The sequence below is a fragment of the Mizuhopecten yessoensis genome, unplaced genomic scaffold (genome assembly GCF_002113885.1).
Source record: "Mizuhopecten yessoensis strain PY_sf001 unplaced genomic scaffold, ASM211388v2 scaffold6913, whole genome shotgun sequence".
Lineage (NCBI taxonomy): Eukaryota > Metazoa > Mollusca > Bivalvia > Pectinida > Pectinidae > Mizuhopecten > Mizuhopecten yessoensis.
Genome location: NW_018406787.1, coordinates 11,783 through 26,215, shown reverse-complemented (window position 1 = coordinate 26,215; position 14,433 = coordinate 11,783). Strand labels below are relative to the sequence as shown.

Here is a 14,433-nt window from a genome sequence, read left to right as displayed (position 1 = left end):
AAACGCATCTAGATCCACAATCATGTGTTATTTACTCTATGGAACTTGACTTACTGTGGATATAGTTCATAGAAATGTACATGTCTCTAATATTGTTAATGTCCGTATGGATTCGTTTTACCCCTGACGTCAATGCACTAACTTTCGGTCCGATTGTGATAGCAAGGGCTTCAGATCCAGCCTCGACGAGGGAGTGTTTCAGCTAGGAGTTCCTTATGTGTGATCAGAGAGACATGCTAATGGTTCATATCAACTCGTTTTAAAAACTTTCCTCCCCAGTGACCGAGAGAAACAGAAACACAAGTGGGAAAATATAGCACATACCTTTGCGCCTTCGAAGGTATGAAATTATTAATCATTAGTTACAATTGTTACATGGAGGTACATGTATTTGTACTCAGTATTACAGCAGTATCTGTAAGAGGCCTATACCAAGCGTCCTGGTGGTTTTTTCAATATATATATGGGTCAACGCAGGACATGAGGAAATAAACGTCGAACTTATGGTAAATAAAACAAATCCTACGTGAGGTTACCCTTACACGTTCTCAACATATAGCGCTCTCGAACTATTTAGGTGTGGGGTAGATCCACTGCGTTTTATAGTTAATACAATTACCCAAACTATACAGTGTAAAAGTTAAATGACTCATCAAATACCTGCACCAATGTTATTTCTACTCCTTCAGATATATGTACACTTATAAACAGTTAAAGAAATAATTATCATCGGGATACCCGGTGTGTGTCTGGAAACTGGTGTAAGGTATGAGAACCTACCCGTGATGAACAGAACGTGTCGGTTGTTTGTGGACAAGGTCGAGATCTAATTTATGATGATATCCGTGGCATTTTATATAATAAAACTTCGGACATTGATAATAATTTCATGAATTTAGTTACGAGGAGAAGTTACACTTTGTTTTATCAAACAAGAACGGTGTTGAATAATCAAACGTCGTGATAATTAAGTATCGTTGATTACTGTATTGTGAAGCTTTTAAGACCAAGTTTCATCTATAGTGAAGTGTTTTTTCATGGATATTTACTACATGTACTTTCAGTCTATCGTAACTACGTTACTCGAGTGGCCGTCGTCATATGTTTTATGTATATTTTATTGCATCATTGTATATCTGTATGTGGAAAGTACGACTTGAATCAACTATCTGTATCTATATATAAATATGTAATAGAGTACTGTTCTATGCATTGTTACTTTAATGAATGCTTTCCAATGACATAGGTTTTGTTTAACGATGTCGGTCTTTTTTCTGTTATTGGATATATTGTATCGTTGCTGCATTATTTTGGTAAAACCTATAAATTCGAAGATGAATTCAACTTTATTTTACTTAACCAAAATGTACTTTGCTATGTTAACTGCGGCACCCGCAACCGAAACAGATAACACAACTCAGGGACAACCACAACTCGGCCTCAGGCTCTAGGTATTGGCCGTACTCCGAAAATATACATCATGTATACGGATACTTTTCAAGTACTTTCCGTCAAACACCTGAAGAATCGTATAATTAAACACACAATGTTCAACAAAGAAAACAAACTACTAGGAATTACCTGCAGATATTGGATTTATTCATATAGAAGACACATATGAACACATTAAGGGCTACTCGGCTTCATACGGAATTACATGGGGATTTGTTACAATCATTGGACCTACGTATACCCCGTTGTGTAGATAGAGGTTCCCCAACGAGTGATGGTTGGTTAGCGTGTTTATTTAACTCGAGTTAGTTTATTTTAAAATTGTATAAAGACACGAGATTGACCGATTGTCATTTGCAATATGAAAATTAACTAATGAGAGTAAGATAAACATGATAATCAACCATCATGAGTTTGGGGACCTTTTGTACCCACTACGTTCGGATATAATATATAAAAGCCATTCGGAATTTTATTCAGCAAAATCTCCCGTACAGCAAGCGATGGATAGTTTTGGACTCATATGCACAGATATGCACTGAAGTTGCACGGTCGAAATCAACAGGCAAAATGTTATCAGTGTTGAGGTCCTGTATGAGAAGCAAAACTATCAACAACCATGTACAAGATGAAGTTACAAGATCTATAATTACCTCCCTTCCTGTCCATTGTTGTCTTTACTCTTGAGTGTTGAGGATACGTTAAAAATTAGTTGGATTTCGGTTTGAGGCATTCTCGACACTCCAGAGGTTACGCTGATCAATTACGGACTCTGCATCCCTGGAATATGTCATAACCAAATTTAAGGCACGTGGATAGCTATTTGATTGGTCTCGGGTAAAAAAAAACACTAAAAAACTGACCAATCGCTAGGCTGAAGATTACAGAGGAGCGACACCCGACTTCAAAACTGGTCAATTTTATCTTAACGCTCAAACGCCAACAGAACATCGACTACCGCCGGTGAGATGAAACCCGCAAGGGCGGATTCATGTAGGCGCTAACCCCTTCAACCAATGCAACAAACCAAACCTTTACGCTCACACGGAGTTCGTTTGATGAACACCGAAGTCTCAACTTGTGTTCTTCGTCTCATCCACAAGGTGGCACACAATGAGCCGACATACAGTATTTCAGGAGCGCAGAGAGCATATCAATGGTGAGCGTACCCTTGGTGTACCGAGGATGGGTTTTGGACAGCATTTCCGAATCCCATACAGAAGCCCACATATATATTACATTAAAATCGAGTGTCCAACCCGCGCTGATAATGTAGCCCTCGAGTGAAAATCCAAAATGAAAAACAAGCCCCGACAGATATGGTTCACCATCATAAATCGGTCTTATTTCAATAAATACAACAAAGCCTGGCCCCATCATCTTTGGAAACAGTGAAGGGACCGTTCCACAAGGCTATCCCTCATGAACTCAAACAAGATATGAGGGATCTGCGTTGTCCTTAGGACAATATGCCTCTAACGAAATACAAAACTAGAAAAAAGTTAATTACCAAAGGGGAAGACAGTTACCATTCCGGAACGCCTGGGTTGTTTTCATGAAACCGTTCTCATGCTCAAGCATGGATTCTATGCTCAAACCAACCTTTCGTCGTTCACTTAAATCATGAGACAGGGTAAAAAAGTCAAAAGTTTATTATGAAAATGATATTTGGCTAAAGACTCCCCGAAGTTCTTCAAAATTATGGACAATTACATCAAAACTTCAAAATGATCTTCTTCTTAATTAGATTAGAAAAAAGATATTGGGCTTGAGCAAAGAAAATTACTTTTAGCACGAGAACGGTTTCATGAGTATGGCCCCTGATATTATTCTCCTTGTCTGTTTTTTTCTATTGGCTTCATGCAAATTATTTCTTTGTTCATATGCTGCCATATTTTCACAGATTGTGTTAATTGATATTGATATCCACACACAAATGTATCATAAAACATAATAATCCAATAAAATATACTACATACATTGTTTAACACTAGCACATGCATTTCAATAGAATTACATCAAAGTATTAAACTGATCCTCTTAATCAAATTAGCCGTTACAATGCTGCCTTCTACAAAAATAAAAGCGATGCTAATGAATACTGTGTAAAATATGTATAGTATTTATAAATGCCAATTTCCGATGAAGATTTACTCATGAACATGCACAAGTTTCTGTATTCGTAGCTATGCGACATCGACCAGTGATAAGATGATATGTTACTCTTTTTCGTTTTTCATACCCTTTCCTGAGTTTGAATACAAAATCGCGATATTTTTGTGATCGTCGCTGATCAACTTGCGAAAACATATCAATCTCAGAAATATAAGATACAGGAGCATGCACACTGCAGTCGTTATGACGATAATAAGAATTCCTCGGGACACTTAAAACACTGGATTGCATACCGTCATTAAAGGATATTTACGATACTTTATGGTGTAAACTACAAAATAAACATAGTTTGTAATATGTTTGTATTATCCTATTACTGCAACAAAAAGTACACATTTATCACTCTTTAAAGCGGCCATTATAAACCGAACCAAGTTCAAAATGACGTCATAATAGTTAAAGTGTTGGATAAAACTAACCCGTCGCAGAACAAGGCTGTTCATGGGGAAAACATACACGATACATATACATATCTGAAGTGAATGATGAATAATGATGGATACATTTTTATTAGATAAATATACTTTAAATTTGACTAATATAAGTATTGAGCAGTTTTCAGTTGGAATTCATCCTCAATATGAATGCCATGTGGAACGTGACAAACTTATAATGAAGCGTTAGCGCATTTCATAGCATTTGTCACGTTCCGATTGGTATTCATATTAAAGAAAATGCAGACTGAAAGCAGTTCAATGGATAAATAAATTTAACACTATTGAACACGGTAGGGTCATACTTGTTCAAACGGTACACTTTTCATAAACTTTCCATCGCTCACCATTGTGACATGACGAATTGTTTTTACACTGAAATTAATTTTATGCGATGAGAAAGTACTAGTTATCAACATTAGTGTTCTGTGTATAAAACAGCAGTGTGTCTAGACCAGGATTCGAACCCTGGTCCTTATATTGTAAAACTTATCGCTCTAACCGATGAAGCTGCTTGGTTAACGGCAGTGTGCTGCAGTTACATCCACCATGATATTAAAGGGAGATTAATGTTTATATGAAAATCCACCGCACAATGGGACAGGGATCCCTTAACTTAAAACGCTGTGTTATGTCTATATCATGGTTTGTATGAACAGATACACACAGATTCTTGACATGTACAATCACACATCATGTGTTATGGTATGTAATAATATAAGCATTATAACACACCATATCTGCTTCTGTGTATCAAGGACCTGTGCATGTAAAAAAAACACCACACAAAACAATTATAACCCAATTTCTTACCCAGTAATAATCATAACATACAAATTATAAAATCATTTGATAAATATTTATCCAAATTGGAAACACACAAAACGTTACATATGATTAATTAATTGGTTAAAACCGGTGCAAGATAGTTATATTGAGTTCTGTAGGTATTTCCACCTTGTTCCTATTTTACCTTTTGCTCCCAGCTTGCTCAGTGTTTCCTCTTTGCTCCTAGATTGTTTTCGAGGTATGATGATTTGACATTATACATCGATTGTTCTGCAAGCTTGATTAGTTCACCTTACCCCTAGATCGTTCTGTGTGAAGATTTTACCTTGCTCCCAGATTGTTTTGTGTGATGATTTCACCCTACTCCTAGATTGCTCTGTGTGAAGATTTCACCTTACCCCTAGATCGTTCTGTGTGATGATTTCACCTTACTCCTAGATTGTTCAGTGTCATGATTTCACCTTACTCCTAGATTGTTCTGTGTGATGATTTCACCTTACTCCTAGATTGTTTTGTGTGATGATTTCACCTTACTCCTAGATTGTTCTGTGTGATGATTGCACCTTACTCCTAGATTGTTCTGTGTGATGATTTCACCTTACTCCCCGATTGTTTTGTGTGATGATTTCACCCTACTCCTAGATTGTTCTGTGTCATGATTTCGCCTTACTCCTAGATTGTTCTGTGTGATGATTTCACCTTACTCCCATATTGTTTTGTGTGATGATTTCACCCTACTCCTAGATTGTTCTGTGTGATGATATCACCTTACCCCTAGATCGTTCTGTGTGAAGATTTTACCTTGCTCCCAGATTGTTCTGTGTGATGATTTCACCTTACTGCCAGATTGTTCTGTGTGATGATTTCACCTTACCCCTAGATCGTTCTGTGTGAAGATTTTACCTTGCTCCCAGATTGTTCTGTGTGATGATTTCACCTTACTGCCAGATTGTTCTGTGTGATGATTTCGCCTTACCCCTAGATCGTTCTGTGTAAAGATTTTACCTTGCTCCCAGATTGTTTTGTGTGATGATTTCACCCTACTCCTAGATTTTCTGTGTCATGATTTCACCTTACCCCTAGATCGTTCTGTGTGATGATTTCACCTTACTCCCAGATTGTTTTGTGTGATGATTTCACCCTACTCCTAGATTTTCTGTGTCATGATTTCCCCTTACCCCTAGATCGTTCTGTGTGATGATTTCGCCTTACTCCTAGATTGTTCTGTGTGATGATTGCACCTTACTCCTAGATTGTTCTGTGTGATGATTTCACCTAATCCCAGATTGTTTTGTGTGATGATTTCACCCTACTCCCAGATTGTTCTGTGTCATGATTTCACCTTACTCCCAGATTGTTCTGTGTGATGATTTCACCTTACTCCCAGATTGTTTTGTGTGATGATTTCACCCTACTCCTAGATTTTCTGTGTCATGATTTCACCTTACTCCTAGATTGTTCTTTGTGATGATTTCACCTTACTCCCAGATTGTTTTGTGTGATGATTGCACCTTACTCCCAGATTGTTCTGTGTGATGATTGCACCTTACTCCCAGATTGATTCGTGTCATGATTTCACCTTACTCCTAGATTTTTCTGTGTGATGATTGCACCTTACTCCCAGATTGTTCTGTGTGATGATTTCACCTTACTCCCAGATTGATTTGTGTCATGATTTCACCTTACTCCTAGATTTTTCTGTGTGATGATTGCACTTTACTCCCAGATTGTTTTGTGTGATGATTTCACCTTACTCCCAGATTGTTCTGTGTGATGATTTCACCTTACCCCTAGATTGTTCTGTGTGATGATTTCACCTTACCCCTAGATCGTTCTGTGTGAAGATTTCACTTTACCCCTAGATTGTTCTGTGTGATGATTTCACCTTACCCCTAGATTGTTCTGTGTGATGATTTCACCTTACTCCCAGATTGATTTGTGTCATGATTTCACCCTACTCCTAGATTGTTCTGTGTCATGATATCACCTTACTCCTAGATTGTTCTGTGTGATGATTTCACCTAGCGCCCAGATTGTTTTGTGTGATGATTTCACCTTACTCCTAGATTGTTTTGTGTCATGATTTCACCTAACTCCCAGATTGTTTTGTGTGATGATTTCACCCTACTCCTAGATTGTTCTGTGTCATGATTTCACCTTACTCCTAGATTGTTCTGTGTGATGATTCCACCTTACTCCCATATTGTTCTGTGTGATGATTTCACCCTACTCCTAGATTGTTCTGTGTGATGATTTCACCTTACTCCCAGATTGTTTTGTGTCATGATTTCAACTTACTCCCAGATTGTTCTGTGTCATGATTTCACCCTACTCCTAGATTGTCTGTGTGATGATTTCACCTTACTCCCAGATTGTTTTGTGTGATGATTGCACCTTACTCCCAGATTGTTTTGTGTCATGATTTCACCTTACTCCCAGATTGTTCTGTGTCATGATTTCACCTTACTCCTAGATTGTTCTTTGTCATGATTTCACCTTACTCCTAGACTGTTCTTTGTGATCATTTTACCTTACTCCCAGATAGTTCTGTGTGACGATTTCACCTTACTCCCAGACTGTTCTGTGTGATGATTTCACCTTACTACTAGATTGTTCTGTGTCATGATTTCACCTTACTCCCAGACTGTTCTGTGTGATGATTTCACCTTACTCCCACATTGTTTTGTGTGATGATTTCACCTTACCCCTAGATTGTTCTGTGTGATGATTTCACCTTACTCCTAGATTGTTCTGTGTCATGATTTCACCTTACTCCTAGACTGTTCTTTGTGATCATTTTACCTTACTCCCAGATAGTTCTGTGTGACGATTTCACCTTACTCCCAGATTGATTTGTGTCATGATTTCACATTACTCCTAGACTGTTATTTGTGATCATTTTACCTTTCTCCCCGATAGTTCTGTGTGACCATTTCACCTAATTCCTAGATTGGTCGGGGTGATGATTTCACCGTACTCCTAGATTGTTATGTGTCATGATTTCACCCTACTCCTAGATTTTCTGTGTCATGATTTCTCCTTACTCCCAGATTGATTTGTGTCGTGTGATGATTTCACCTAATCCCAGATTGTTTTGTGTGATGATTGCGCCTTACTCCCAGATTGTTCTGTGTGATGATTTCACCTTACTCCTAGATTGTTCTCTGTCATGATTTCACCTTACTCCTAGACTGTTCTTTGTGATCATTTTACCTTTCTCCCAGATAGTTCTGTGTGACGATTTCACCTTACTCCCAGATTGTTCTGTGTGATGATTGCACCTTACTCCCAGATTGTTCTGTTTGATGATTGCACCTTACTCCTAGATTGTTCTGTATCATGATTTCACCTTACTCCCAGATTATTCTGAGTGATGATTTCACCTTACTACAAGTCTCCAGCTAATGGGTTGAAACATTAAACCCACCAATACACCTTCTTTTGTTAATCCTCACATGATCAAAGAATACTTGGAAAGACACTATGAATAACCATTGGTATCGCGTTACCACGAAAGTGCAGCGAGGCTTTTCCTCGGTCTTGTTCTATTTAAAAGAAAGATTTCACTTGCATTAAAGGCAATTGCATTGGGTACATACACTGCACAAGTAACCGTTGTAATCATACTTAGTGCATATAAATATATGGTTGTTTCTTATAATAAGTAGGGTGGGGTTTAAGTGAGCATCATAATCAAAATCATAATCAAATAACTGGTCGAGTAACCAGGTGCTGTTCAGATAAACGTTTTCAGACTGCATTTTCCGTTACATTTTGTTTGCCATATTAGTTTTTGCTTTTGTTATGATACACTATGATGATAATGGATTTCTTGATCATCAATTGTATTTCACAAGTTGGGTGAAGATTTTTATATTCTGCAAAGATGCATAGAACGAATGAAGAACACATAATCAATGAATGAAACTTTGATTTTCTATCTTGATGCTCCTAGCATCACCAATGGGTACTAAAAGAAAAAAACAGCGGAACGGTGAAGTGTAATTCAGTTTTGGCGTACTGCATCTATTATAAAGGTGAGCCGCAGTCCCCTATTTGTGTCTTACGTTCACCTTTTAGACAAGACGACTGGTGACCCGTCCTATCCTTCCACAGGATCTATGAATCTTGTCTGTCCACATCCCCAACAGAACTCAAATCTCCGACAGAGAATGCAGCGCACACGGATGTTCCTTTCATCTCGTCTGGTACAAAACGATCGACAAGATGGGCACTCCTTGATATCCTGGACAGGTATGGAGAGGACATACTTAGTAATAGATATTTCTTGGAGAAATAAAGCAAAAATTTGCTTCTACTACTGATTAGACATTTCATGCAAATTTAGTAAACGATTCTATCTCTTACATTTGTAGATTAGGATTAAGTCAGTAGTAAGATATGCAATTTTTACTACTGACTTTTTTATGTATTGAGAAATATATAAGGTATTTGTATTTAGATAATATAGTTTTCTTACACTTCCATCTAGTTTAAACCATACATCTCTTAGATAAGATTTATTATATTTTATTCATATTTACAACATTTGACAACAGCTAGCATAAAGGTAAATTCAAAATGATTCACTCACTGCTTTGGCAAAGTAGTTTCGATTGAGGGTTTCTTCATAGGTCATGTTTTTCTTGTCCGTCCACTGGAGTTTGGTTCGTAGCTCAGAAAGACACCATTCTGTCCTGCAAGCTTCCTTGTAGCATGTCAGGCTAGTGTGACCAAGATGCAGTAAATGTTGCAGGTAGTCATCCAGGTCGTCTTTTTCTGTTACAAGGAATATAAAAATAATGAAAACCACATCAATAATTCCCTAGACAAACTGTTAGTGTGGTAGAGTAAAAGCGATAAAATACACCACGATGTCATCACACAAATAAAATATCGAAATGTATTTATAACAATTACGAACGTCACTAAAATGCGACAGTATCAAAGTTGCTTGAATTAAATTTCTTGCTTTCTGTTACATGTATTACCTTTGGCTTGTCGGTTTGTATTCCGTCTTTGCTCTTATGTGTCAACGTAGTCTTAAGTTATGATTCTTGCTTTACTATGCTGACACAAATGTGTTATGTTGTCACTGTAGTCGCTTTCATTTATTGATGGATTAATACACGTTTTCGATGTAAAAATCCTAAGTGAGGTTCTCCTTTACAAACGGAAAAGACCCACAATGTCTACTGATCTAAGTTTTTACACTTGTAAATGCCTAGTAACCATCAAAGTATTATATAGTAATTATAACCAACTAATGGCCACCTAGTAACCGACTTATGACTACATAGTAAATGACTAGTGACTACCTAGTAAGCGATTAATGACTACCTAGTAAGCGATTAATGACTACCTAGTAGTGACTACCTAGTAACCAACAAATGACTACCTAGTAACCAACTAATGACTACCCAGTAACCGACTAATGACTTCCTAGTAACCAAGTAATGACTACCTAGTAACCGACTAATGACTACCTTGTAACCGACTAATGACTACCTAGTAACCGACTAAAGACTACCTAGTAACGAACTAATGACTACCTGGTAACCAACTAATGACTACTTAGTAAGCGATTAATGACTACCTAGTAACCGATTAATGACTACCTAATACTGACTACCTAGTAACCGATTAATGACTACCTACATGTAGTAACCGACTAATGACTACCTAGTAACGAACTAATGACTACCTGGTAACCAACTAATGACTACCTAGTAAGCGATTAATGACTACCTAGTAACCGATTAATGACTACCTAGTACTGACTACCTAGTAACCGATTAATGACTACCTACATGTAGTAACCGACTAATGACTACCTAGTATCCTTACATTTATTTTTGCTACTTTTACAAAGTCTCGTTAAGATTTATCCACATTCCTCCTGGGGTACCGTCCTTCTATTCTTAGTCGGATACCACCTTCGTGTATTCTTTCTATTATAAGCATACTTTTTTCAATAAATTCTTCATGAGAGTTCATATAGGCAAGCCAAAATGACTTATTTCAGTGTCATATCACAGTTACATGGATACGTTTGAAAGTATACAGTAATATAGCAAACCAACCATATAGTTACAGGGCAGAATCCGTCATTTCATATAAAACATTATTAAAAATGAAATCAAATTATCAAGATTTCAGACCAAAGAGCAGGTGACCGGGATCGCAATTGCGCAACAGTGTACATCATAAGATAAATATAACATATTTTTCTACATTTATTGCTTTAAAACGTGTTGAAAAAAAGACAACAAATGAATTCAATAGTTCTACCTTGTAGTGTAATTTAGGTTTTCAAGGGTTGGAGAGATCCCTACCAGCAAGGTCTACTAAATGCGCGCTACTTAGTTACTAATTATGATTTAAGTGGACAAGTCAGTAAAGACATATGAAAATAATTTAATCTTGCAATTTATGTTATCAGCCTATAACGTAAAAAATGACGTCGTCGTTTGTAACGTCGCTTTTGATTGGCTGATACAGCGGTGTAATAATTTCTAACAGAAAAGAGACCATCATTAAAAGTGGATTTCCACAGGGATTGTGTATAGTAGATTAAATTATAAAGAATAACTTGAATATATTTTTAATGTTATGAAGCTATAACACAAAAAAACGGAGTGTACTCTCATCATAAAAATATATTCGAGTTAATCCTTAAAGAAAGGAAGGAAAAAACTGGTTTATAGAAAAATGTTTCTTACTAACCCTTGTTATCAAAGGTAACACTTGTACATACATTTTGATTTAGCATTGGAATGTTTAATACAAAATTTAATAAACATCTATCAACATAAATTTAAGGAGTATCGTTAAAATAGCAGTACCTTTTCCCCAATTTTCCCTCAGTCCGTATAGAGCACCTGCACTATATTTATATAAAATACAATTCCCTTGTCATGGGGATTAATAATTTATACTCAATGTAGTAAAATCCCTTTCAGCTTTTTCGGACATTCGTCGGATCTCTAAACTTTTATTACAGATAACAAATTCGCAAATGTTACAAGTGTAACAGGAAAGAGCGTAGTGTGTTTCAACCAGGAATCGAACCATCAACTCGCAGCTTCCCAGACCGCCGCTCTACCATTTGTGCTTAAGGGAAGATTCCTTTAGCTAGACGCTATTAAGAGATTTTAATCCTGTGTACAAATGTCAAATCTGCCACACTACTATTTTTTAAGGATCGGTCATATAGAGGTTAGGTCCTGTCTTTCATAAAATATTTTATAATTTGATACTTTTTTCATACGGATATTTTCCTCTTTAAAAATAATAAATATAATTAGAAAATTACCGAAACGATGGCCACAACTCATGGCAATGCAAGCTCCTCCGGCACAGCTTTTCTGCCTTTCTTTCCCCTTGTCTGGTGTGTCACCTTTTTCAATCTTGACACATGTCATATAGTCGATGATGTCCTGCAACATTCCACGTGTTTCCGAATGATCTTCATTTTGCTGTTGTCTTATTTGTTTTTGGTTAATCATCATTATTTTCTGATTGGCCAGCGATGTGTGAGTTAATTTGACTTGACATTCCATCATCTCAAAAAGGATCTTCATATTGTCTACATGGTTTATCTTGAAGCCTTTAATCAATTTAGAAATTGAAGCCAGTCTGATTTTCACATTAGCGTATCGAGCATCAGCAGTAATCCCAACCTGACACATGTTCTTCACATTACGTTTAAATTCGCTTCCACAACTTTTGACCATTTTCTCTAGATCTTTAATAATTCCGGTGATTTTGGAGTTCCATTTGGCGCCATACCTTTCCATCTTCCGGTCAACCTGTTCAGTAGTAGGAAGTCCCTCCATTTTCTTCGCTATCCTATCACACGTGTCTAGCAGAGGAAAGAATAATTTAGACTCCAACTGTGCAACCATGTCCATGAATTCAGAAAGCACTAATTTTATATCATTGACCTCTTCCATACCTTCTTTGCATTGCCATTTTTTCACTTCCAGAAGCAGGACCTTTTGATCGGAGGAATTTGGAAGTGGTCCTTCTTTGTACGTTTCAATCGTTTTCTCTAACGTCTTTTGATATTGTTGGTCATGATCTGTAAGACGGAGAAGAACAGTTGATACATCTTTCCATACAGCTTGGAAATTGACCTTGTCTGATTCTGCCTCAGCAACATGGCATATATTATTACGGAACAGCCGCAGCCTGACAAGGTCTGCTTCCGGGGAAACGTCGGCAGCTGATGGCTGACTATTCCAGTCTCTAGGAGGACAGATGCCACAAATGTTGCCTAGCAACAGGCACCAAAGGGAGATGTCCCACTCGTCCGGTTTTGCCACAGGAAACAATTGACTCCATTGTGATGGTAAGATTTTTTTCTTGTTCTTCAGAGTAGTAAGGGTGGGTCTGTAACTCTGCAGGAAGCTATCCACAGTTGTGTTCGGTGTCATTCGAGTGATGAATAACCTGTTCAATACATCTTTACCACCGTTTACTAAAAGTAAGATCAGCCGGAAAAAGTTGACATTACATTCTGTAATACCCACTAGTTGTCCGCCGCCTGTCATCGTGAACTTTTTATTGCGCAACTGAAAATAGCCAATACGATAACGTTCATGTAAATACTACATTGTGCCTATTTTTAGCAAATATCTTTTTTAACCTGACATTGTAACACTGATCGAGTTGATTATCTACCCAAGCGCATTAATCCTAGTTTTAATATTTTAGCTTTAGACCATTTTCAGTAGGCTAATTTAACTAATGGGAAAGTCAGTTACAGATTAATTGCACGAAACTTTCTAATCACAATTTAAATGTATGCACAAATTAATGTTAAGATGGTCGTGTGTCTTTAAGAAGTCACAACCAGGTAGTTATGCAGTAAGTTTGAGGTGTATGTATAAATAGATGTGGTACGTTCACCCAGATATATCGCTTTATTTCATTTACCTTCACAATTTGTTTGTAGTCTTATAGCTTAAATTTATACGTCGCCTGCTAAGGATCATTTCCAAAGTCAAGTACATGTAGTCGTATTATCTACGAGTCATTTTTGAAAACATGAATAAAGCGAAACTAACAGTATCTTTAAATGATCTATATTTATATTATGAATATCATATTTTATTTCGTTTAAAAACAAATTAATGTACATGTATTACAGATCTTTGACAGATCAAAACATCTTACCTGTTGTAATGACTATTCAGATACAAGTAGCATTTTCTCATGGGAAATCCTGGTAAACGAAAGTGGAAATCCAGAATGACGACACCGAGTATAGAGATAAAGGGAGACAACTGTCACAATATATACAAATTGACCTGGTTTAATGTAATTTATGAATGTCCTAGTAATACTTTGTTTTTTATTATGTTTCAATATCATGAATTTTAAAGTACTGTATTAGTTGTATCTATGGTTGATATGACCGGACGCTGACCATTAGAATGAGGTGAGAAGGCCAAGAGTCGTGTGAATTTGTGGCTATTTTTAGCACCCTATACAAGAACGTGCACTAGCTGACCCTAGGTCACAAGCCTGCTGAAGATGATGGAGGAACAAGGTGTGTACCTTCTTTTTACATCATGAT

At 37.0% G+C, this 14,433-nt stretch overlaps 1 protein-coding gene across 1 annotated transcript; it reads right to left on the bottom strand.

Annotated features, from left to right (window-relative positions):
* Window positions 1–8,081: 8,081 nt before the first annotated feature.
* LOC110452836 lies at window positions 8,082–14,110 on the bottom strand. Its single transcript, XM_021501535.1, has 4 exons — window positions 14,031–14,110; window positions 12,166–13,426; window positions 9,445–9,629; window positions 8,082–9,096 (listed from the first exon to the last, which is right to left on the bottom strand). The coding sequence occupies exons 2-4, from the start codon at window positions 13,403–13,405 to the stop codon at window positions 8,953–8,955; spliced, it is 1,569 nt and encodes a 522-aa protein (XP_021357210.1). The 5' UTR covers window positions 13,406–13,426; window positions 14,031–14,110; the 3' UTR covers window positions 8,082–8,952.
* Window positions 14,111–14,433: the final 323 nt, after the last annotated feature.